Source organism: Lygodium microphyllum, chromosome 20 (assembly GCF_053477565.2).
Source record: "Lygodium microphyllum isolate KBCC chromosome 20, Lygodium_microphyllum_v1.1.10, whole genome shotgun sequence".
NCBI classification, from domain to species: domain Eukaryota; kingdom Viridiplantae; phylum Streptophyta; class Polypodiopsida; order Schizaeales; family Lygodiaceae; genus Lygodium; species Lygodium microphyllum.
In genome coordinates this window covers 118,720,494-118,743,317 of record NC_141154.1, presented here as the reverse complement: position 1 = coordinate 118,743,317, position 22,824 = coordinate 118,720,494, and the positions used below count along the sequence as shown (strand labels likewise).

The 22,824-nt window shown below is 42.3% G+C and overlaps 1 protein-coding gene across 2 annotated transcripts in view; it reads right to left on the bottom strand.

The window, feature by feature from the left end:
• LOC148019307 (caffeoylshikimate esterase-like) overlaps window positions 1–15,066 on the bottom strand; it is a 65,426-nt gene extending 50,360 nt beyond the window's left edge. Inside the window, exons 1-2 of one of the 2 annotated variants that reach the window (XM_087660908.1) lie at window positions 14,792–15,066; window positions 14,203–14,509 (exon numbers count right to left, since the gene is read on the bottom strand). In XM_087660908.1, coding sequence (XP_087517034.1) covers window positions 14,203–14,469 — 267 coding nt within the window. In that variant the 5' untranslated portion in view covers window positions 14,470–14,509; window positions 14,792–15,066. The remainder of the gene's footprint in view (window positions 1–14,202; window positions 14,510–14,791) is intronic. The other variant, XM_087660909.1, reaches the window with a different exon arrangement.
• Window positions 15,067–22,824: the final 7,758 nt, after the last annotated feature.

Here is a 22,824-nt window from a genome sequence, read left to right as displayed (position 1 = left end):
ATACATGTAACTGTCCCACAAGCTCAAGCTCAAGTGTAAATAAGACTTTGTGTACATCCAAATATACCAAGAGGCTCCCACTAGAAGTAAAGTCAGATGCAAAGAGAGCAAGCAATGCTCTAATACATAGAATACATAGCATTAGACATGCCAAATCCTAGTAGGGTACATCCGGAGCATAAATCACAAGCTATCTCAGACCCGCAAAGCATAAGCCTGAAAGCATTCAAAGAGCATGTAACTGATAACCAAATGTAATGCCCAATAGGTCCAAAATGCTCAAATACATCTGAAGACGAAGCTCTAAGTAACTGTCAAGCATGGGCAAACCAAGTGGCATCCATATCTGACCAAAGCATAAATGCAAGAAGCCTAAATGTCAAGTAGTGACAATAGACATAAACTGGTCCAAAGCATGCCAACTAAAGCCAAATGCCAGTGAAGGGCAACCAAGTCGGAGCCTAATCCAAGCTCAAAAGCATTCTAGAACCAAGAAGAAGCATTTGACAACCTCCAAATACATTGGTATGATCATTCAAACCTCCAGTAAGCAACCCGTATCCATGAACCAATGCATACACCAAGTAAATGAGCTTCAGCCCATTGTATTACAACAAGCAATTTATTGTTAAATGAAGCTCAAACGGTGCTCAGATCTGCTCCAAATCAGTCCCAAAGCATAGGCATAGCATCCCATAACATCCGGGCATCACCGGGCATCAATAGGCATCAAACGGGCAATGCCAAGAAGCATCAAATAGTAAATGTCAAGTGCTGCCCTGTTTTGACAGTCCTGGGACTGTGTATACAGCAAGGGCTGAAGGGGAAAGCACTCAAATCGATCACCAGAAGCCAAGCACTAATGCCGGGGAGTCCAACAATGGTCGGGAAGGTTACCAAGAGTGCCGGGAAGCCGAGGAAGAGCAGGGAAACGCCAAGAGCAAGTCAGCCCAGCCCCCTAAAAATGCGCCGAAAATTGCGCTGGCTGTTCTTGGGGGCTAGGGGGTTTTCAACAGTCCTTGGGGACACTTGGCAATGTCGAGGGGGCTACAATGTAGCCCGGGAAGAAGCCGATGAAGATCCGGAAGCTCAGGGAGGAGGCGGGAGATCAAAACATACATGCAAATAAAGGTGCCATGGCTGCCATTGAAGCTCGGGTTGAAGCTCTTCAAATCCGGGCTGAAGAGAATGCCAGACAAGCTCCAATGCCTTTGCTCCGATACCAGTTGAAAGGGAAGTGGAACCCAGGAGGAAGAAGCTTGGCGGTGAGAGCTATGGCGGATAGAGAGAGAGCCAAGAGAGAGAGAGAGACTCAAAAGTGGGAACTCCAAAAACTACAATGTGTGGCTGGCCCTTTCTTTATTCAAGCTGTCACTAAAAGAATAAAAAATAAGTGACTATGACGGACGCTTGCCACCTACAGTGTGCAGTGGCAGGTACTGCCAGTGTAGTAATACACGGGAGGCTTGGCGGAGACGCCTTTACCCCCAACAAAGAGAAGACTCTAAATTAGAAAAATAACCTTCAAGGGGCTTTGGCTCCAAAGGAACTATCTCGAGAGCCCAACTCTCCCCTGGATCTCCAAAGACAGGGTACTCCTTACCCCCCTCTATGGCCGGAACTTCCACGAACCGCACATCTTGGCTCGTGTAGACATCCTGCTTAACAAGATCAAACGGACGATAACCTTGGGACTAAAAGCTGTAGCCAACGAAAACTTTTCGGCAGAAAGCCGCCTCAAACTTGTCACGCTGCGTCTTCGAGATGTGCACATAGGCATCACACCCAAAGATCCGAAAATAAAAGACATCAGGCTTAGTCCCAAAGTAAGCCTCAAAAGGTGTTATCCTATCACACAACGACCGAAGTGGAAGATTGATTAAGGATGTGAACTGCAGTAGCCTCGGCCCACAAAAACTGAGATGTCTGTCGGTGCTCCATCATGGTGCGCACCATCTCGATCACACTTCTGTTCTTCTGCTCCAAAATGTCATTCTCTTAAGGAGTGTTGGTGTTAGCAAACTCATGGTGAATGCCCCTATCTGCACAAAAACGAGCAAACTCATTAGACATAAATTCACCGCCCTTGTCTGAACACAAGGTCTTCAATCGCCGGCCAGATCGGTTCTCCTCAAAGAGAAGCCAATCCTTGAAGTGAGAGAAAGCCTCCGACTTCAATGTCAAAAAATAGGCCCAAGTCATCATGTTATAGTCATCTACAATCAACATCAAGTACAAGCTCTCCTTCAGAGACTCGGTCCTCATCGGGCCACAAAGATCCGTAGATACAACTCCATAGGTGATATAGACCGCCTGGAAGCTTTGTGAGGAATCGCATCATCCCGATGCAATTTCTCACGAATGCAGGAGACACATGGCTGATGGCTCACCACTATGTCCGGCAAACCTCGGACAAACGATTCTCGCAACACCTTCCAAAGGTACTCATAGTTCAGGTGGCCATACCGAGTATGCCATAGCTCGGGCTGTGTCTAAGAGGTGAGAAGAAAAGAGGTAAGAGCTATGGAAGACTTTAATTTGAATATGCCATTCTCCTTAAACCCAAAAGAGAGAACCTTCCTCGATCCACGATCAAGGACTCAAACAGCATCATTGTCAAACTCCACCAGGAGATCAAGAGAACAAATCTTATAGACTAAAAGCAAATGATACCCCAAGCCTGGCACATGCAACACCTCGGAAGTGTGAGTACCACCACGTCCATGTGGAATCAGCTGCATCTCACCCCGCGCAGCAATAGACACAGAAAAGCTGTCTCCAATGAGAATCTGCCCACGTGAAGGTCACCTATGGGCAACACCAACGGAGGAGGAGTCATGTGCCATGAGGCACCACTGACCACGATCCACTCTCGAGCCTAGGGAGCTGTCATCGCAGCATCAGAAGTATTCGGCATAGAGTCCTCGATGATTGCTAAGTGTAGAAAAGCAGCTAATGAGAGTGCAGTCACTGCTCCAGAATCCTTCGTGTCCTTCGTCTTGGTATCCTTCTTGTCTTTGTCGAGGCAATCCTTCTTCCAATGACCAGTCTTATCACAAATATGGCAAGCCGATTCCTTCTCCTTGTCCTTCTTGGATTTGTTGTCCTTCTTCTTCTTTTGGTCCTTCCCCTTCTTCTGAGAGGCTTGACCAACCAATGCCTCCGATTTGGAAGCATTCTATCCCTTCAACTGTTCCTCTTGGTCCAAGACCATAGGAACCAACTCTTCCCACCGAAGAGTTGACTCCCGCCTTGATCCAATAAGAGCGGATTAAAAAGCACCGAAACGTGGCGACAACTGGGACAATTAAGTGATCGCCATGTCTTCAGAGGAAATAGGCTTCCCCGCATTTTGAACCTGCATCTAAAGCTGCCGAGAAGCTTGTTGATGTGTTCTTGAAGCGAAGAAGACTTATTCATGAACAAGGTCTGTATCTACACCTCCAAAGAAACCCTCTTCATCAGGGTCATCTGATTATACATCTGATCGAGCTCTAGCCATATCTCTCAAGCCACCGTCAAGTACTCAATGTGAGCTATCATGACTGTAGTACAAGACAGAAAAAGAAAAGAACGAATCCTGGCATTCAATTTGTCCCAATGAGACTGGGCCTTGGTCAACTCTGCACGAGCATGGGAAGAGAGTTTGGACTCATCTCTTACTGAGGGCCTATTAATCTCCTCCATCACAAGCTCCACCAAATCATAAGACTCCAAAATGGCCAACATCATCACCCGCCAGATGCAGTAATTGTCACCATCAAGCTTCTAATCTGATGGAAGAGCTGGTAGGACAGGCACCTTCCTGTCCATGATCGCCTGGAACTCCAAATCAGTCTCTGTAGACATGTTCACCTGCAATGCTTGCACAAACGCAAAATCAGCCCCCCTTTGACTGTGTAAATGCACCCTGTTAGGATTGTTTACTCCGCTTTCCAAACCTTCTTCAGCTGCCGGAGGCAATGAAAATGTAAAATCTGCAATGGAAGGCCTAAAACACAACCTTCCTCCCCTTCGAATAGCAATAACCTGCAGCAAATTCACTAGTTGGACGCCTTTCCCGCACGCCCACACTCGGTTCAGCCTTGTTCTAATGCGCAGCCCTCCCGCTCGCCCTTCAATCCTGAAAACGCAACCTTGTGTCACGCTGAAAACTCCTCTTTAGGTAGGTTTTGCAATCAATCCGTCTGATTTCACCGCTCTGATACCATGTCACAATGCAGCAATGCGGAAGCGTAGGACAAAGACTGAGAGAGAGTAAACACAGAGAGAAGAGAGAGAGAGAAATGGAGACAATGTAACGCAAAAAATCTGCAGTGTAGTATGCTGTAAAGGAGTGCAGAAATATACACGGGTGCAGAGAAAATATCTGCGTGTGTCTCCGCCTTGAGAATCTCGATCTCCATCAGCCCGTGCACTATCAATCTCAGCAGACCAACTCTGTCAGATGTCAGATCAGAATATCTAAAAGTGTGCCACAAACTGACTATAAATAGCTAGGAAAAAATAGTGCCCAGCACCAGGTCGGCTGCAGTAAATGCAGCCGATTGCATAAAATAATGATAAAAACTGTCTGACTGCAGGCTGCCACATGGCACCTGCACAGACTGCTGACGTGGCTGCTGACGTGGCTCCTGTGCTGTCCGTACTACTGATGTGGCACTCTGCTGTCCAGGAAATGACTCTCTAACAAAGATCTCTCTTGAGAAGAAACTTTGGACACTCAGTGTCTCTTCTTCCATGAGATCGCATCAACAAACTAGAGGACATGAGGGATGAGCTTGCATCCCTCGAGAGAACTATCACTTCAAAGGATATTGCAATGATTCTCCGGACTTAGCTACTATCTCCAAAGTTTGATGTGTTCTATACCAACCTTCTCACATCAAGGACCCGAGAGACTTCTTTGGAAAATCTTGCCCCGCTAGGCTTGGAGCATGACAAGTGGCTTATAGAGGTAGGAGCCAGTGGATCCAGCTCAACGAAGGCTTTCACAACAAGTTCAGAATGAGGAAAGAAGAAGGCGAAGCCAAAGGCAAAGAAACAAGATGAAACAAAAGAGGTAAAGAAGGATGATAAGAAGCCGCCCAAGTACCCACACTATGGAAAGGATACTCATCTAAAGGAGAACTATTGGCAAAAGTACCCCCATTTGAAGCCCAAGGAGGAGTCTAAAGATTCGAAGACTACCCTAGCTACCATAGTACTACTCAATCCATCTCCATACATGTGTTCAAGGAGGAGGATACCACTCTTGATTTTTCTACCGTGGAGAAGCCTTGACTCGTGGTGGACAATGGGGTTTCTTTCCACATGACCTATTGACTAGATTGGCTTCAGAAGACAATTCTTCCATACCCTTTTGTGGAGAGGAGACCATTTCCCTATTACAAGATCAGCAACATTCTTCCACCAAAGTTCTCTATGTACCAAATTTGGGTTTTAACCTATTGTTTATTCATGGCCTTACACAACTACAAACCCACATTGTGTTTACACAAGATGTAGTGAGTGTGAAGGATGCTTCTATAGAAGCACTTCTTTGGACAGGTACACAAGATGGTGGGCTTTATATGCTCACAGCTCTTGCCATGAGGACTTCCCACAAGCTAAAATTGATTTGGCATGCCTAATATGGGCAACTAAACTTTGATGCTATCAAGTGGGCTTCTCAAAAGAAAATATGGAGGACTTTTCGATTTCCCTCCCATTCAAACTCTATGCCCTCGTTGTTTGAGCGACAAGCACCATAGGCAACCCCATCCACAAGTTGCCTCTCATAGGACTTCTACACTACTAGAGTTGATCCACACCAATCTATGCAATCCTACGAGTATGGCCTCCCTTAGAAAGGCCAAGTATTTGATGCTAATCGTTGATGACTTCAATCATTGTGTATGGCCTTATTTTCTAGAGCACAAAAGCAAGGCTTACTCCAACTTTTACAATTGGAAGGTGTTTATAAAAACATAAACATCTTTTAAGATTCAAGGCATTTGAGCAGCCCATGGTGGTGAGTTTTGTTCTAAACTCTTTTCTACAAGGATAACAACATTCGGATGGAGTATTCCCATCCGAAGACTCTAGCTTAAAATGATGTGGTAGTGCATGTCAATTAGACTGCACTGGAGATGGCCTTATTGATGTTGGAACATAGGAGTGGCTATTGTAGTTCACATCCACAACCAGTTTCCTACTTCCGTATTACAAGATATGACTCCCCATGAGGCCTTCTTTAGAAAGAAGCCTTCCATTTTCCATTTTTGTATATTTGCCTGCGATGATTTTGTCCATGTGGACAAGAAGAAGAGAGGGAGCAACAAGGTTGAGGTTAACAAGTGTATGCCTATCATCTTATACATGGATAACTTAATTATCACAAGGAGTGACCTACAAGAGGTTGATCAAACTTGGGAGATCTTGAGATAGGAGTTCCACATGACGGATCTAGAGATCCTACACTTCTTCCTTAGCTTGGAGATCTATCAAATGGCACAAAGCATCTTCATATCCCAACACAAGTATATCTCGGAGTTACTTTCAAAGTTCAATATGGCCAAGTGTCAACCTATTTCTTACCCCATGGACCCAAAATCCTATTGACAAACCCTTCGCCCGTAGTTTGCGTTTTTCTGTTTCTGTGTTTTGCATTTAGGGTTTGCAGCCCCAAAAAGGGGTACCATCCTAAACTCTGACTATGCCTATTTATAGCCCACTCTCTCATTCATTCCTTACGGCTAATTCATTCAATCCGTCACCTCTTCTCTCCAGCCTCTCCACTACCCTCACACCCCTTCAGGAGAACATTGCGCTTCGTGGTTCGTGGTTGTCTTCATCATCTTCCTTGTGCTACAGCACCCTTGTTCCCTTGTATCACATTCACTCCATGATTCAGGACTTCATCATTCCATTCATCCGAGTTTCTTCTCTCTTCCCTTCTCTTCTCCATGTTTGTCGAGTTCACTCCATGTTCCTCTCGACAAACCCTATTGTCTCGTTGGTTGGTACATCATCTTCTGACATGGTATCAAAGTTGGATTTGCTCAAACAGCAGCAAAGATCCTCCACTCCAGTGACGGCAAAGACCGGTGGCAAGTTTGGCATCCACTTCTCTTCTTCTTCCGCTGTATCAAAATCTCGTTTTTGCAGGTTTCAGGTGTTTTCAGCTTGCTCCCTACACCCCTTTCGCAAAGGACATCACAGTCTCAACTGTCCCTTGCTGTCATCTACAGTCTAGCACCTGTTTCCAACCTTCCACCCGCAGTTTGCAGCTGTTTACAGCAAAGTGACTGTTACTGATCACTCTCCATTCAAAAAACAATCTCGTTTTTGCAGATTTTAGGTATTTCAGCTTGTTGCCCACACCCCAGACACGGAGCACATCGCAGTCCAAGCTGGCCATTGCTGTCTACAACAATCTGGTGCCTGTTTCCAACCTATCATACACTGTTCGGAGCTTATTTCATCATACTAACTGCTGCTACTGGTTTTTCCTGCGTTTGCTGTTTTCTCTCTCCTGCAGCCTGCGTTTTTAGTCTTTCTCTCTCCTCACCTGCGTTTTTAGTCTTTCTCTCTCCTCACTTGCATTTTTCTACTAGTTTCAACCTCTTACTGCTGGTAGCATCCTCCTCGCACTGGCAGCTCACTTCCAGCCCTTTCCACTGCCCTCCCATCCTTGCGGCGGACATTGCGGTTCGTGCTTCAGATTGCCCTCACACCCCTTGAGGCGGACATTGCGGTTCATGGTTCGTGCTTGACTTCTTCCTTCTTCAACAAGGCACACTGGTACCGATGACTTCTTTACCAATAGATGACCAAACTACTGGGTGTTTCTACTATAGCAAGAACGATCATTCCACTGACGACTGTCAACATCGACCTTTGCTCCCCACCCTCCTAGAGTATATGCATCTTCCACCAAGAATTCCTTATGCCACCTCTCCTTTCTGGGCCCCAGAGATCGTTCTGCATCGGCTATCGGAGTATTATACTCAAGGCAATAAGCTACACCCGACACACACTAAGTCTTTTCAAGCACACAGAGGCTCTAAGATCTTACGAGGCGATAAGCCCTCCTAGAGACCACCCTATAGCGCGGAGATTTTCCCCACCCACTTTCAGGTACAGTGGCTTCCACGGCCCACATCTCCTCCACAGTCCACTCTCCTGAAAGCTTGTAACTATTCCCCACCCTTGCCTCATCCTGAGCCTCCTTCTTCCCCACCCTCTTCCACTCAAGTTTGAGAGGCCACTTCTAGGTGCTTCCCAGCTTCTTCTTTCGAGCCCCAGATACTTCTTTGGCACGACCGAGGGCACGACCGAGGGCACTTCCTTCGTCATCAAATGCTCATTCTGTGAGCCACGAGTGGTTGGATTCCCTTTCTCTCTCAGATTGGGATTCAGAGGGGGATTTTCTTACTTCACTCTCAGAGGGGGCTTCCAGTTCTTCGGCTTCAGAGGGGGCTCCTACTTTTACTCCTTCCGATTCAGAGAAGGACTCTATGTGCCATGAAGTTCTTCACACACCACCACCTTTCACTTTCGAGGAGTGGCTTTTCTTTGAGAAGTCATTTCCTCTACTCATACCCACGATCTAGATGCTCTACCTAGATTGGGGCCCTAAGGTCTTCAACAGCGACTTGGTGGCTAGGCCTTCATATTCCTTCCAACATGGAGCCACAAAACTAGTGGCTTCTCTCCCAAGGTTGAGTTTCGGGTTCTACAACTCATCCTATCTCTTGAGTATCTTCAAAAGTCTCCTTTCAGGTGGTATTCTCAGATTACAAGGTGGATCTTCTTCATCCCTTAGTCAACATGGAGCCACCTCCCGAGATCGAGTACGAGCATATCCTTATGATTCTCGACACCACACAAAGTCCCACATTCCTCCTATGCATTGCATGATTTCATCATCTTTGTACTAGGGCGCTTGGGCAAGTGAACAATTTTTCCACGAGGGACACTGTCCAAGTGGCATCTGTTGCATGAGCATTCTTCAACATGTAGCATTGCATCTCCACCTCACTCTTCTCTTGTTCCCATAGTGACAGGAAATGGCCAGAACGGCCTCCCGGCACGTGGAATCACCATCCCCGGCACGAAGCCGTAGTGGGCCACGTTCCAAATGATGGAATGTTCCATGTCTCGTTTCAGACAGGGAACGCATTCCTTGTTGCGTTCCCTGTCTGAAACGGGACAAGGAATGCCACGTGGCACCACTTACCTTCGGCCGGCTACTGCTCATGCCCAGATCGTCTGCGACTGCACATTTCGCCAAGCTCCTACGTGCTGCTCCTGCTCAAGATCGTCTGCCCGTTGTTCCTGCCCCTATGACCAATCCGCAGTGCCCCCCGTTCCCTGTTGCGCTGCGCCAGTCCCAGTCACCAGCAGCCAGTCCCCCGTCTCCTCCCGCCTCCAACCTCTCTTCTTTCTTCTTCCTTCTCTTCCTTCTCCCTTCTCTTTTTCCTTCTTCCTTCTTCCTTCTTCCTTCTTCCTTCTCTTCACTTCTCCCTTCTCTTTTTCCTTCTTCCTTGGACCTTCTCCCTTCTTTTCCTTCTTTTCCTCTTCTCTTGAGTCTTCCTTCTTCTCCAAGTTCCAAGTTCTCCATTCTTCTCCTCTTCTGTTCTTCTTCTCCCTTCTCTCCTTTTCCCTTCTCTCTCGACTCTTGAGTGAGTCTTGACTCTTGAGCCTTCTCCCTTCTCTCCCTTCAATTTTCAGCCTAAAATGGCTTCATCTTGAGCCTTCAATTTTTCCTTCTCTCGACTCTTGAGCCTTCAATTTTCAGCCTGAAATGGCTTCACCTTCCCGCCCCGCTCATCGGATTGGTGGTCGAGGAAGAAGGTCCGATGATTAGTCATGGTGGGAAAAAGTAAATGCTAACCACCCATTGAGTGGTGAAGGATCTCGACCATAGACTTCCAAGCTTTGCCCATACAAGCGAATTAGTGGAGCAAACAAGGTAATCCATTGAGCTGAGCATTTATATTTCAAAATTTTATTGATTTTAATTTTTCAAAGTTACTTAAATATTAGAATATGGAATACCAACTGCCACTTGTTCCATTTTAATATTTATGTATAATCAGGTCCAAGCTCATCTCCTACATGAGTCAAATTCAGAGGTACAGTTTTGTCTGAATATGACCTTGGAGAAGCAAAAGGAAGCTTCGTGACCGTGTAGCAGGTCAACAAGCTTATCTTGCATCTAGATCACGACGTGTTGCAATTAACCCTGCAACTTTTGTGCCACCATCCCCATCAGATGTATCTAGAGTAGAGTCAGTATCAAGAAGTACTACCTCCATACCTACTGCAGGCATTTTGCTTCAGTCTAGAGATTAGACTTTATATTTGTAGTCTTCTTTGGGGCAATGAGCATTTTCTTTCAAAGATTAGACTTCAATTTCATATTTATAATCTTTTAAGTTTTTTGGCAATGGAACCATAGGCATGTTCTTTCAACTTAGACTTTAAAGTTTAGTTCATTGTTCATTGTTTTATCATTTATGGCATATGTATTATGCATTTTATTATTTATAATCGAATAGCTTACCTCTTGAGCCTTGTAAGTTGCAATTCAATTTCTAATGAGTAGTTTTAGAATGATACATGATATCTTAAAGTTAAAACTTAAAATGATTTGTCCTTGTGGATTATATATCCTTGTTTTAAATTTTAACACTCTAGAGTCCACATGGATTATGAGTGAAATATTAATTTTTTTTCATGAATTTTTACTTTTTAAATGTCGTCCCTGTTCCCTAGATTTGGCATTCCCGTCCCCATCCCCGTCCCCGTCCCCGTCCCCGTCCCCGTTCCCGTTCCCCGCTTCATGTTTTTATGCTTGTTCCCCTTTTAGGGCCTGAGAGGGGGTGTTGAGAAACCCTTCACCCACGGTTTGCGTTTTTTGTGTTCATGTGTTTTGCATTTAGGGTTTGCAACCCCAAAAAGAGGCACCATCCTAGACTAACTATGCCTATTTATAGGCCACTCTGTCATTCATTTCTTGCGGTTGATTCATTCAGCCCGTCACCTCTTCTCTCCAACCTCTCCACCACCCTCACACCCCTTCAAGAGGACATTGGGGTTCGTGGTTCGTGGCTGTCTTCATCATCTTCCTTGTGCTACGGAACCCTTGTTCCCTTGTATCACATTCACTCCATGATTCAGGTCTTCATCATTCCATTCATTAGAGTTTCTTCTCTCTTTCCCTCTCTTCTCCATGTTTGCCGAGTTCACTCCATGTTCCTCCCCGCAAACCCTATTATCTCGTTGGTGTGTCATCTTCTGACAAGTCCAAGTTTTTGTTGACGACTGGATATCCCCTCCTAGATGCTACCCGTTAAAGGTACCTTGTTGGTTCATTGATCTAGCTTATGTATACTCGATTGGGCATTTCCTTTGTGGTGGCATTGCTATCTTCTTGAAGAGCTGCTTTGCATATTTTGCGCTATTTACAAGGAACTCGATCCTACGGGATCATGTATGGAGAGGGGGCTACTCTTTCTAGAGAAAGTGACTCAATTTGAAAAGGTGATGTGGATTCGAAATGATCCACTAAGAGTTATGCTCTCCCTTGGATCAAGAGCTATTTCATGGGGCAATGACAAACAACCTGCTATGGTACTTACTTCTATAGAGGCTGAGTACCATGCCCTTTGTTCCACAACTATGGAGGCGATTTGGCTCTGCTAGATGTTGGTGGAGATTGGCTTTCCCCAAATAGGACCCACTCAACTCTGCATGAATAACCAGAGTGCCATAGCTCTGGCTGAAAACCCCATGTTACTTGCATAAAGCACATAGAGGTTCAAAATCATTGTGTACAAGAGCGAATCATGGATTTCGAGTTAGTGGTGGTCTACTATCCTACATGGACAATGCAGCGGATCTCTTCACGAAGCCTTTACCCAAGGCTTCTATGCTTTGTCACATGAGATTCTTGGAACTTGGGTCTTCAAACACTCCCAAGATCTGAGAGGGGGTGTTCACCTACCTTATTTTTTTTGTTTGTCATCTCCTAGTTGTGAGCCTTAGTTGGAGTTTGACAAGGGCATTTGGAGCTCTAATAGTGTTTTCTCCTCCATTCAGTGTGCATTTCCAGTGTTTGTGATGTCCTACCAGCTGCTGATCACTTCCCAAACTTCTGCGACTTTTACTGGCTTGCCACATCATCATTTTGCTGCATTTATTGCAGTTGAACTGCATTAAATGCAATCAACCAGAATTTCCAGGTCAGCCAGCTCAACAATCAGCCAGTTTTGCCAATTTTTTGCTATTTATAGCAGGTTAGCTGGCTGGGCAGATCATTCTTCTCTGTCCCTTGCAGGAGCTCCAACAGTTGGCTGCAGTCTTCTTCATCTCCATTGTGGACTGCAGGCTGCGCACTTTGCAGGGACTGATTCGTCCTCGTTGTATTCAGCTTTCCTTCATTGCTCAGTGCAAATTTCTCTTATGTTCCTGCTTTCTCTTCTCCTCTCCATGTTTGGGGCATACTCTTAAAATTTGGAGTGTTTACATAACAAAAGTGGATACTCAAGAAGCATAGGTGAAATGTCCTCCTCGGATCCAACTTGCATGTGAGACACAACACAAGCTATACCCACGATACAAAATCCATAAAGAAATGGACATCAGAGTCACCTCCCAATTGTAAAGCCAAACAAGACACTGCCAAGCCTAGGGCCAACAGTGTACTGGGCCATGCTTGTTCTCAAATCCCAAGTGCAGCAAACCACTAATCTGAATGCATAAATCTGTTTAGACCACTTTGGCACCAACCAAGACAATGAGGACTGTCTCGTGCAACAATTGCAGAGAGGATGAGTGTGAGAATAGAGGGCTGCTGACTGTAGGGCAGCAGACATGGATGTAAACACAGCTGTGAACGATTGCTGAGATGGCATAATGCAACAGTCAGCAGCCTGGTGACGGCCTCTAGAGCAAGAAAATGTGGCCATAGATCAGAATGTAGCATATGGAGGAGTTGAAGCCTGGACTGATCAGAGATGATGACAATGAGAATGAGAGGAATGAGAATGTTGGCGACAAGTTTTGGAGCAACATGGAGACATAGGATTGTTGACACAAGAGTGTCATAATGAGGGATGACAGTGACAGTGCACAATCAGTCCCTTTTATAGAACTTTTTGAGCCAGTTGTCCAACCAAATATTCTAGATTCTCATATTTATTGATGTTGGGACTGTTTTAAGAGCCAGAAAAATATGAATTAAGTAGCAAATCCGTGGTAAACCCCTCTCAAGCCCAAAAAGTGTGACCGAAGAGAGCAAAAAGAAGGCTTGGAACCTTGACCCAAAAGGTTCCACCCAAAGAGACCAAGGCTAGGAGCCAAGGGTGTCATGCATGACTGGCCAAGGACCTACCAAGACTGCAGATTAAGAAACCAAATCTTCCAACTTGCAAATTGCTACAATTTTGAGAAATTGTGCAGTGTTTTGTTTCCATCTCATCAACAGCCTTGTACATGTCTCTCCCCCAATACATTGGACCATAGTGTGCCCACAATCTCAAGTTTAAAATTTAAAATCCATTCACTTTTCTCTTTTGCACCTACATTCTGAAAATCCAACTTCATGTGCAAAGTTCATAGAGTTAAACGTCAATGTTCATCTCCATCTCCCATGCTTGGCTTTCAACATGCCAGCATGTTCCAAAGATTGAATTTAATTAACACAACCTCTCTAGCTACGGTGCATCAGCATATAGCCTCACTAGTATTTGGATTGTAAGAAAACTCTGGATGCATGAGGAGTCATCGCTGAGCTTCTTCTAGGACTTCCAAAAATGCATGCGCAATACATGGGGTGTAGCGTCATGACTCACAAGGTCCTGATGGCACATCAATCCACCATTATTCGCTTTTAAACGGCCACTTGCAATTAGATACAAGGAAACTTGAGTGGCTCAAGCAAAGATGAAGACAGCTGACAAGTCTTCAGACCATGGTGCATTCTTTTCATTGCCGTTAAAGGCTCATATTTTGCCATCATTGTCGTTGAGGGCTCTCTAACTGCTACCATTCTGCGTTGTGTTGCTTCCATGATTAAACAGCAGTCTCTTTCTCCATAGTAGGTCTATGGTTATTCCCTTGAAGAAATTATATGAAAGTGTCTTTCCCCATAGTAAGAATATGGTTATTCCCTTAAACTACATTGCAAGGATCCTGTTTGCAAGACCTTACACGAAAGAAAGGATGGTCCAATTCCTGCTGTGCCTTCTGAAAAGCAGCACGGACACGTCGGCGGGCAGGAGCATGATCCAAATTGCCAAGCTTTCCAACAAAACGGCGGGACTCGCTCATTGTATTTGCGCACCTCCCTCGTGATTGCAAGAAGACTGTAACCGCCAAAACCACAACACAAAAGACGGCCAATGTTGTGGTGCTCGTTGGCAATCTCGTCAGCTGGAAAGGATCTTCACATGCAAACCAGCTCATGAGGTTGTGCATGCCGCTTCTGGGCAAGGGCAGTCAACACAGTCCACCTGATCTGTGTATGTGCAAAACATGAACAGTAATGTCAGCAATGTAAATCTCAATCATATGATACATTTTGAGAATCGATGAGGAATTTTCCAACAAAAGCTCTAACACTTGAAGCTTTAAGGCAGGTATGTGTAAGACATAAACAGTACTGTGAGCAGCGTAAGCCCTATTTCTAACGATCAAGCAATCATACAACATATTTTCGAGATCATTGAGGGATTTTCCAGCAAAAACTCAAACACTTGAAGCACAGCTAAGGCAGGTATTGAAGCAATAGATGACTTGCCCCTGCTCAGAGAGACTCGCGCTGTTGCTAATGGCGAGAGACCACCTGATGAATGTGTGTGTAAGAGAGAGAGGTCTCTCGCCCCTTCTTCCTCTTCTTAATGAGATATATGTGAGAATAACGATGATAATGAGACTGCGCTTTTCCTGAAGAGAAAGACGCCCCGGGGCCCGCCCTCTCTCAGCTTCATGACACGTGGCCACGTCGGAAAGAAGGAACAAACAAGGACCAATGATTGGCTATCTTGCCGCCACGTAAGCACTGAAAAACCACGCTCAGTGTCCGATGGAATGTTAGATTTGCAAAAAGAATCTTGAATTTGTGAGAGAAGGCTTTTTTATTTTACAATCTAGCCTAGGTCATGTTTTATCTGTTCTACACCGAAGCTGATTCCTGAAGCACCAAACCGCACGCGAACCTATCTAGCACAAGAAGAAAATAACTTTTTTTAAAATATAAACTAGGCTTAACTAAGAAGTTCTCTCTCTCTCTCTCTCTCTCTCTCTCATATGTGTTCAACATTAATATCCACTCCTCTCTCCCACATTGCATGTCTTGCATATTAATGCTCCTCATCATTGAGAATCTAGGCACGGAGCACCTAGTATCTTTTAAGGGAAGTACACTAAAGCTAATTCCCAACACACAAAATAACACCTCAAACTAAGTGGCATGTGGATAAAAATTTTAAAGAAATATAAACTAAGCTTAATTAACATGTATATTCTCTCTCTCTCTCTCTCTCTCTCTCTCTCTCTCTCTCTCTCTCTCTCTCTCTCTCTCTCTCTCTCTAGGGGGCATTATATGAGAGTGATAGGCCATATACAAACACCTAGGGGCTATTAGAGAGAATTGACAATACCATAGGACTAAAAAAAGGATGCCCACTTTCAACCATATTGTTTGATTTATATATAGATGAGGTGTCTAATTATGTTGATCAAGGAGGAGAAGTTGAAGCCACCCTTGCAAGGGTGTTGATACCAATATTATTATATGCATATGATATTGTTCACATTTCAAATTCACCACCAGAGGGATTGTGAAGCCACTTAAATGCTTTGCATGTCTTTTGTAGAGATAATGACCTCATAGTAAACCTTGGGAAGACCAAAACCATGGCCTTTAGCAACATGGGTGACTAGATCCATGTACCAATTCACATTTGGAGGAGACATAATGGAGCATGTGAGGGAAAATGTCTATCTGGGAGTCACCTTCACTAGCCCATGATTTTCATTGAGAGGGGCATCAAAGGCCCGTCTAGCATGAGGCTATGAGCATTAAGAGCACTCATCAAGACTCCATGTGCTCACATACGGTTCCAAGAGCCTTGCACCAAACTATGCTTGTTAGACATCGTAGTCACACTTACACTACTCTATGAAGTAAAGGTATGGGACTGCAACTTGTATCACATGCTAGGATGGCATGGAAAGGTCATTGATCATGCGAACATGTATGATTAAGAGTAAGCCCTCCACTCCATATCTCATTGTCAAAGTAGAGCTAGGAGCAATGCCTATAGTCACAGAGGCACTCCTCAAGACTATGACTTTTTGCTAGAATTTATGGAAGCTCTCGTAACATAAATAATCCATGCTAGCATTGAGTTCCTCTAGATAGCTAGTAGTAGAGGGCAAGAAGAACTACTAATTTTCACAAATGACTTTTTGGATGAGTCTACATGGGTTGGATTTTGACCACCTTCCACCTTTTCACTACAACTTTGACTACCCTACACTTTCTCTTTGCCAATTAGAGCTAAACCAAAGTGATCAAAGGCTAATATCTTGAGGATTGAGATAGTGGGGAGAGGGACCCACCCATCACTCACTCTAGGATCAAAGAGGGAATTCTACTGAAGTCACGTCTTGTGTCTATGTGATTGTGGATTCACTTACATGGAAACCCATCTCTCACATAGTATACATGTTGTTATTTGACAAATTCATACCTCCTCTCATAGGCTATAGATGAAGACAAGTAAATGGACAAATACTCCAATGAAGGATAGGACTTGATAGCTTTGTGACCAAGGGCCTGAGACAGAAGACCACTACATACTTAGATGTACAATATACTATGACATACAAGGATGGTACCACTACCTCTTTCGTGATGCTTTTGGATCTCTTCTTTTTTTTTACAAAGTATGAGGACCAAAGACGCCTTGATCTATTCCTCCTAGAGCTCTAGAGATGAGATAGGAGGCCACCTCACCCAGAGGGACCAACACACAGAGTAGTGATAGAGCCCCCCCGCTAAATGACCACATCTGAGGAGGTTGCACCATAGTCAAATTAGAGTTGTGATCCCGAGATACTAGAGACTCACCACCATGCACATTAATCAAGCAGTTAGGGATCACATCATAGTTGACATCATGTGCAAATCTTGAGATCAACTACAACCTTTTGTATCCATAGCAATTTCTATAGATAGTTTTGTTATGTTAGGACTTCCCTTTCATTCTACCAAATGGGACAACACTAGACGTGGTTAACTCTAGCATAGTCCTATCGTACTGTTACTCACAACATTGTTTTATAGGCCACTTATTTTATTGTTATCTTCACCTTATTGATGAGATGGCATTATACATGAATGCACTCTAGATTTTGTCTCACATGTCATATTGACCTTATGTGAATGTTTATGTGTGTGTGTGCGGGTACATGCACACTCACACATGTGGCCAAAGCCCGTTTTTTTAGGTCAAACTCCAAGCACAAAGTATATGATGGAATTTTCGTTTTGGGTTTGCTTGCGAGATTCATTACATTTGTTGCTTCAATGCTCGATTGCCTCCTTTTCCACTAAGTGATTGCTTAAGGACCTTAGCATATGATTCAGGTTGTTTCCCTCTTGAATCCCCTAATTTGGATTCTTCCAGGTTCCTGCAATACAAATGTTTTGCTAAGCAAATAATTCTATACTTTCTTCATCTATCATCCTCCCTTCACAGTCCTTTAGACCACTTAGCTAATATATGGCATAAGAAAAACAACGCAAACTTTGAAGTTTGTTGACAACCAATTGAACTGCGCGTGCGTGCGTGCGTGCGTGCGTGCGTGCGTGCGTGTGTGTGTGTGTGTGTGTGTGTGTGTGTGTGTGTGTGTGTGTGTGTGTGTGTGTGCAACATCATTAACATTGTCCACTCCAACAAAACTTTTTTTATGGACTCTCCTACTCTCTCTCCATGAGCACTAAGAAGCATCAAATTGGCAAACATGCCCGAAGTAGAAAAAGATTAATGATGAGGAGAATGAGATATTCTAGTAGGTTTTGATGTGACAAAGCATGGAGATGATAGATCCAAAGGTTGAGGCTATATGGAAGGATTAATTATGAGGAGAAGGCAAGGAGTTAATCTACTAAAATGGTTGTCTTCTTCTTCTTCTTCTTCTATATCATGTTCTTCATACCCACTTCTAGCCCTACAAATTTATTTTTGATATAGCTACAAATAGCTCTTTGATACAATGCAAGGGTATGATGGATGGGTGCACATTTACATGTCCATTCCAACATGTGACACCTATGTGTACACATGCACACACAAAACCTATGATAATACAAATTAATACGAGTCAACCAATTGAGCCATGTTATTTTTTTACTTTTTGGATTTTGTTAAACCTTAAAATAATGCATCTTTGAGTGTCACTCTATTTATTACTAGTCCCTCATTCTCACTCTTTTGTGATCAAAATGCCCAAATACTTTTTATTTGAGCACCATATAATGTATGTAGTAGCTAGATTATTTAAAATAACATATGCAACTCACTTTTCTAAGCAAAGACTAGCTTGCTTGGCTAACATTGCCGACCAAGCCTCCTGACTATGCTTTGTGATTGGCATCATTGTAAAGCTTGGAATGCTATGGCTTCTTCACTTCACACTTTGTTGAGCAAATGGAAGCAACCTTTTAATGCAAAGAGAATTAACTGTACTATTGCAAGTTGATTCCCTTTGCTCATAAAGAAAATCACTTATGATGCACTACATGCACCAAAAACAAATAGCTATTAATGAATCATTACAATATTTTAATGTACTTCAAGCTTTTGCATAATTCCAAGGAATGCTAAGACACAACTTTGTTTGCAAAAAGACAAAAGCATTCCAAAGAAGACATTGCAGACTCTTCTTCAAAACATATTCCAAAGAATGCATTGCAAATAAACCAAAGAATCATTTGTTGTGCAATATAGATGGATTAAAATCATATAAAGCTAAATGTATACTAAAACACTACAATCATAATCAGGATCTTGTGGAGCATTAAGAAAGTCTCATAATAAATATATGAAGTAACAAAAACCATTTTTAAAAGTCTTCTTCTCTACAAATGAACATTGTTAGATAGCATTGGGGGCCTATTAGATTGTGCAATGCAATGCCAACATCTTTTTTTTAAACATGAATGGTCACGAGTATTAGTCTTCATGAACCTCCTTTTACCTAAAAAGCACACTTAGATCACTTATTAATAGGATACTTGCATTAAAAAAGATTTGAAATTAAAGAGAAAATTTAAAGGAAGTCACATTAACTAGAAGTAGATGAGTGAATCTATATTCTAGTGGTTACAAATACATCAAGATTCACTTGATGCACCACCCTAAGTAAGCATGATAGATCCATGAACTCATAATGCTCCCAATATTGAGGTATGCACAAAGAATGGGTTTTTTAAATTATGAATGCATTCATAGGGACCAACACATAAAAGCATTGGACATAAATTCTGTACTAAACCTTTACAAATGTCTAACTTGAAGAATCCAAGAATGAGAGTGTAGGTAGGTTCTTCATAGTAGTGCGAGCAAGGCTCTGTGCATAATGCGATTTGTCAACATAGAAGAAAATCGTTCTTGTAGGTGCATTTGAATTTTGAAATGGGATATATGTGAATAGTTCTTGTAGGTGCATTTAAATTTTGAAATGGGATATATGTGTAGGTGGGGGCAGACACCTAAAAAAGGAATTGGAAAAGGAGAGGTCTTGAATACATTTAGGAATGAAAAAGAATGCAAGAAAGGTCAAATTAAAAAGGGAAAAGCCTATTTATATACCATAAAAAGCTTAACTTTATCACAAGCCAATTTAGAGAAAAAATCTACAATGCACAATGCACAAATGCACCATTCAAAATAATCAATTTTCAAAAAAATGGGTGAGCCATCTTGATACTTCATCACAATACTATATGTTGATATCAATAACTAAATAAAGACATTCTTAATCATCCAAAGATAAAAAATTTACTAAAGAACATACTTATAGCATGTTGAGGACACCATTATAGCTTAGCAAAGTAAGTTATTGAATTGATGATTTGATCAGTAGAATATACGAAGCATTACGAAAGCATGTCCTAAGAAGCCTATATTATGGCTCAAGTGGAATGGAGACATCAACCCATTTGTGTCAACAAATTATTGAACCTAGCAATAGACATCCTAACACATGATACTACCTATTGCATAAACTACACTTGTCCTACAATTTTAGAAAAAGATGATTTGCATTCTCCCTTGCATCCAATGAATTGCTCTCATTCTCTATTTTCCTAAAATAAGGCCAAATCTCCTTTACTACGTCATCTATCAATCACCTTATTTCATATATAGCCTTCATTACACATTTAATCTCATAGTGCAACTTGTTGACAACATTATGAAGCTCAAGTGTTTGTATATCCTTGGATAAATGTTCAAGGATACTTAGCCAATATGTATACTCTCTCTTCAATTTTATGAAAACTCCAAGTAGTCGAAGAACTCATTGTTGTAAAAACTACACTTGGATACTTTAGTTGCAAGGACATGCTTCTTACTCTCCCTCTTTGTTTTGTTGCTCATGCTTTTTCCATTGTGATGAAGGTATTTACACTTAAATAAGAAAATGTAGCAAATTCTTTCAAATTTCCCTTGAGAATGTCAAGAGTTGCACAATAGCAACAACCAATTCAAAAAGAAGGTCAATATTTTGAATTCAATATCAAAATATCATTAGCACCTCGTCCCAAATTATAAGATAAGCAACCCTTAACAACTTTTCTAAGTTGGCCTTATATAAGAGTATTATGGAAGGATGTATTCTTTAGCTCTAGTGGAATCTTGAATCTCAAGTGTGTAGTTCATTCATTTGGCAAGGATATAGACAACGCAGCATACCTAAGGATGCAGTTACTAGTGCAACTTTTCCTTTCCCTCTCACAATATTGCCAATAAACAATCATACAAATATTAGAGTTATCCACCAAATGTTATCATTTGCAATCACTTGTCTAATATCATCATTATCATGAAAGGTTATCGTGTTTTTCCCTGGCAAGTGTAGATGTAAATGGATGGCATTTGACTTTTCATTTTGCAATTGATAATAGGAGATCCTCCATCATGCCTCTAAAGCAAAAACATGTTGAGCATTAAGGTATGTTTGTACCTCATCAACGTTGTGAGGTCTTTCAAGATCACTTTGTGCATTTGCTAAATTTCTTGCCACAAGTTGGGACCTGGTTGTCTCATGATCATGCCCTTTGTATGCATATTTTTAAATAGTAGATATGGTAGAACAAACCTCCATATTCATGTGTACTTTGTATTTTTGAGAGAGATAAGGATTGTAGGGCATAACCCAATAGTTGCCAAGGTATGCACCTCTAACAAAAACACATTTGCCATTATTCCTCCTCATATAAGCAAGATAACCATGATCATATTCTATAGTTGTATTTGTAAAGCTTGGTGGATAATGTCTCAAACATTTCCCATTCACTATGCATGGATTGTTGGTCCCAAGATGACCACATGGCCCATGCAAATTGCAAGCAAGAATTGCCTCAAATAGCATGGAGAATATCTCTCAATTAGGAATCTCAATGCAAACCAACATATCATAGTGGTCTACATCCTTGGATTTAAATGCATCATGCAAGACCAACAACATATGTGAATGCAACAAGCTACACTTTTAAAACTCCATAACATTGACCTTGGTCACAACTCTACCAAATTTTTTTCCCTTAGCAAGTGTGTTATATCCTTGTATTTTTGGAAGAAGACTCTAGTGGTTAAGTCAAGCTAACTTACAATACTACTCTCTCTAAGCTTCTCCTCTTAACACCTATAGTTAGGTGGCAATAATCGGGTAGCCCACTTAAACCTATCCAATCAAAAGAATCCCTTGCCTTTCTTTTGCTAAGCTTTAGGCGTCACACATGATAAAGACCATAGTTATTATCATTTTCAACTCTCCTCTCCTAGCCCCCCTATAAAACATCTATTAAGGACAAAATATTGGGATAGAATCTCCTTCCCTCTCTTAACACTTGTGGGTCAAAACCTTCATCTAGAATCACATACATTTACACATATGCTTATCTTTAAATTTTATGGGAATTCCAAAACTACTTAGATACACTACTCATATGTTATTACCATGCCATGTATTCAATAGAGTCCAAATTGAATGATTGTCATATGAGGGAATATTTGGATAGGCTTGATGCTATGAACTCATCATGTAGCATTGTGTTCTTTTTGGATGCTCTAGGTGGGTTAGGAAAAACATTCACTAATAGCCACACTCTAATACCCATCTAAATGCCAACTAATAATTACTTGCATATACATTCCAAAGGGTCCACACATTCATACACACATCACATGGACTCACTAGGGTGATAGCAAACTCTCAATGGTTCAACTTACACTTCTTCTTAAGCTATCCAATTAAAACACATAGATAGCTCTATAGTAATAATCAATAACTTTCTTAAATTAAAAACTCTCAATTAGTACACTTAAGCTATCAATAATCTATTAAGGTCAAGAGATAAGGATAGAACCTCCTTCCTTTTCCTAACCCTTGTAGGAGTGAACTTTCACACTCACACACATATGCTCACACCTTCATGTATCTTTAGTAGCATTCGAACTATATGATTATTATAACTTCTTATATACATTACTCATGTGTTACTACAATGCCATTATTTATACTCTTAAGTCACACTAG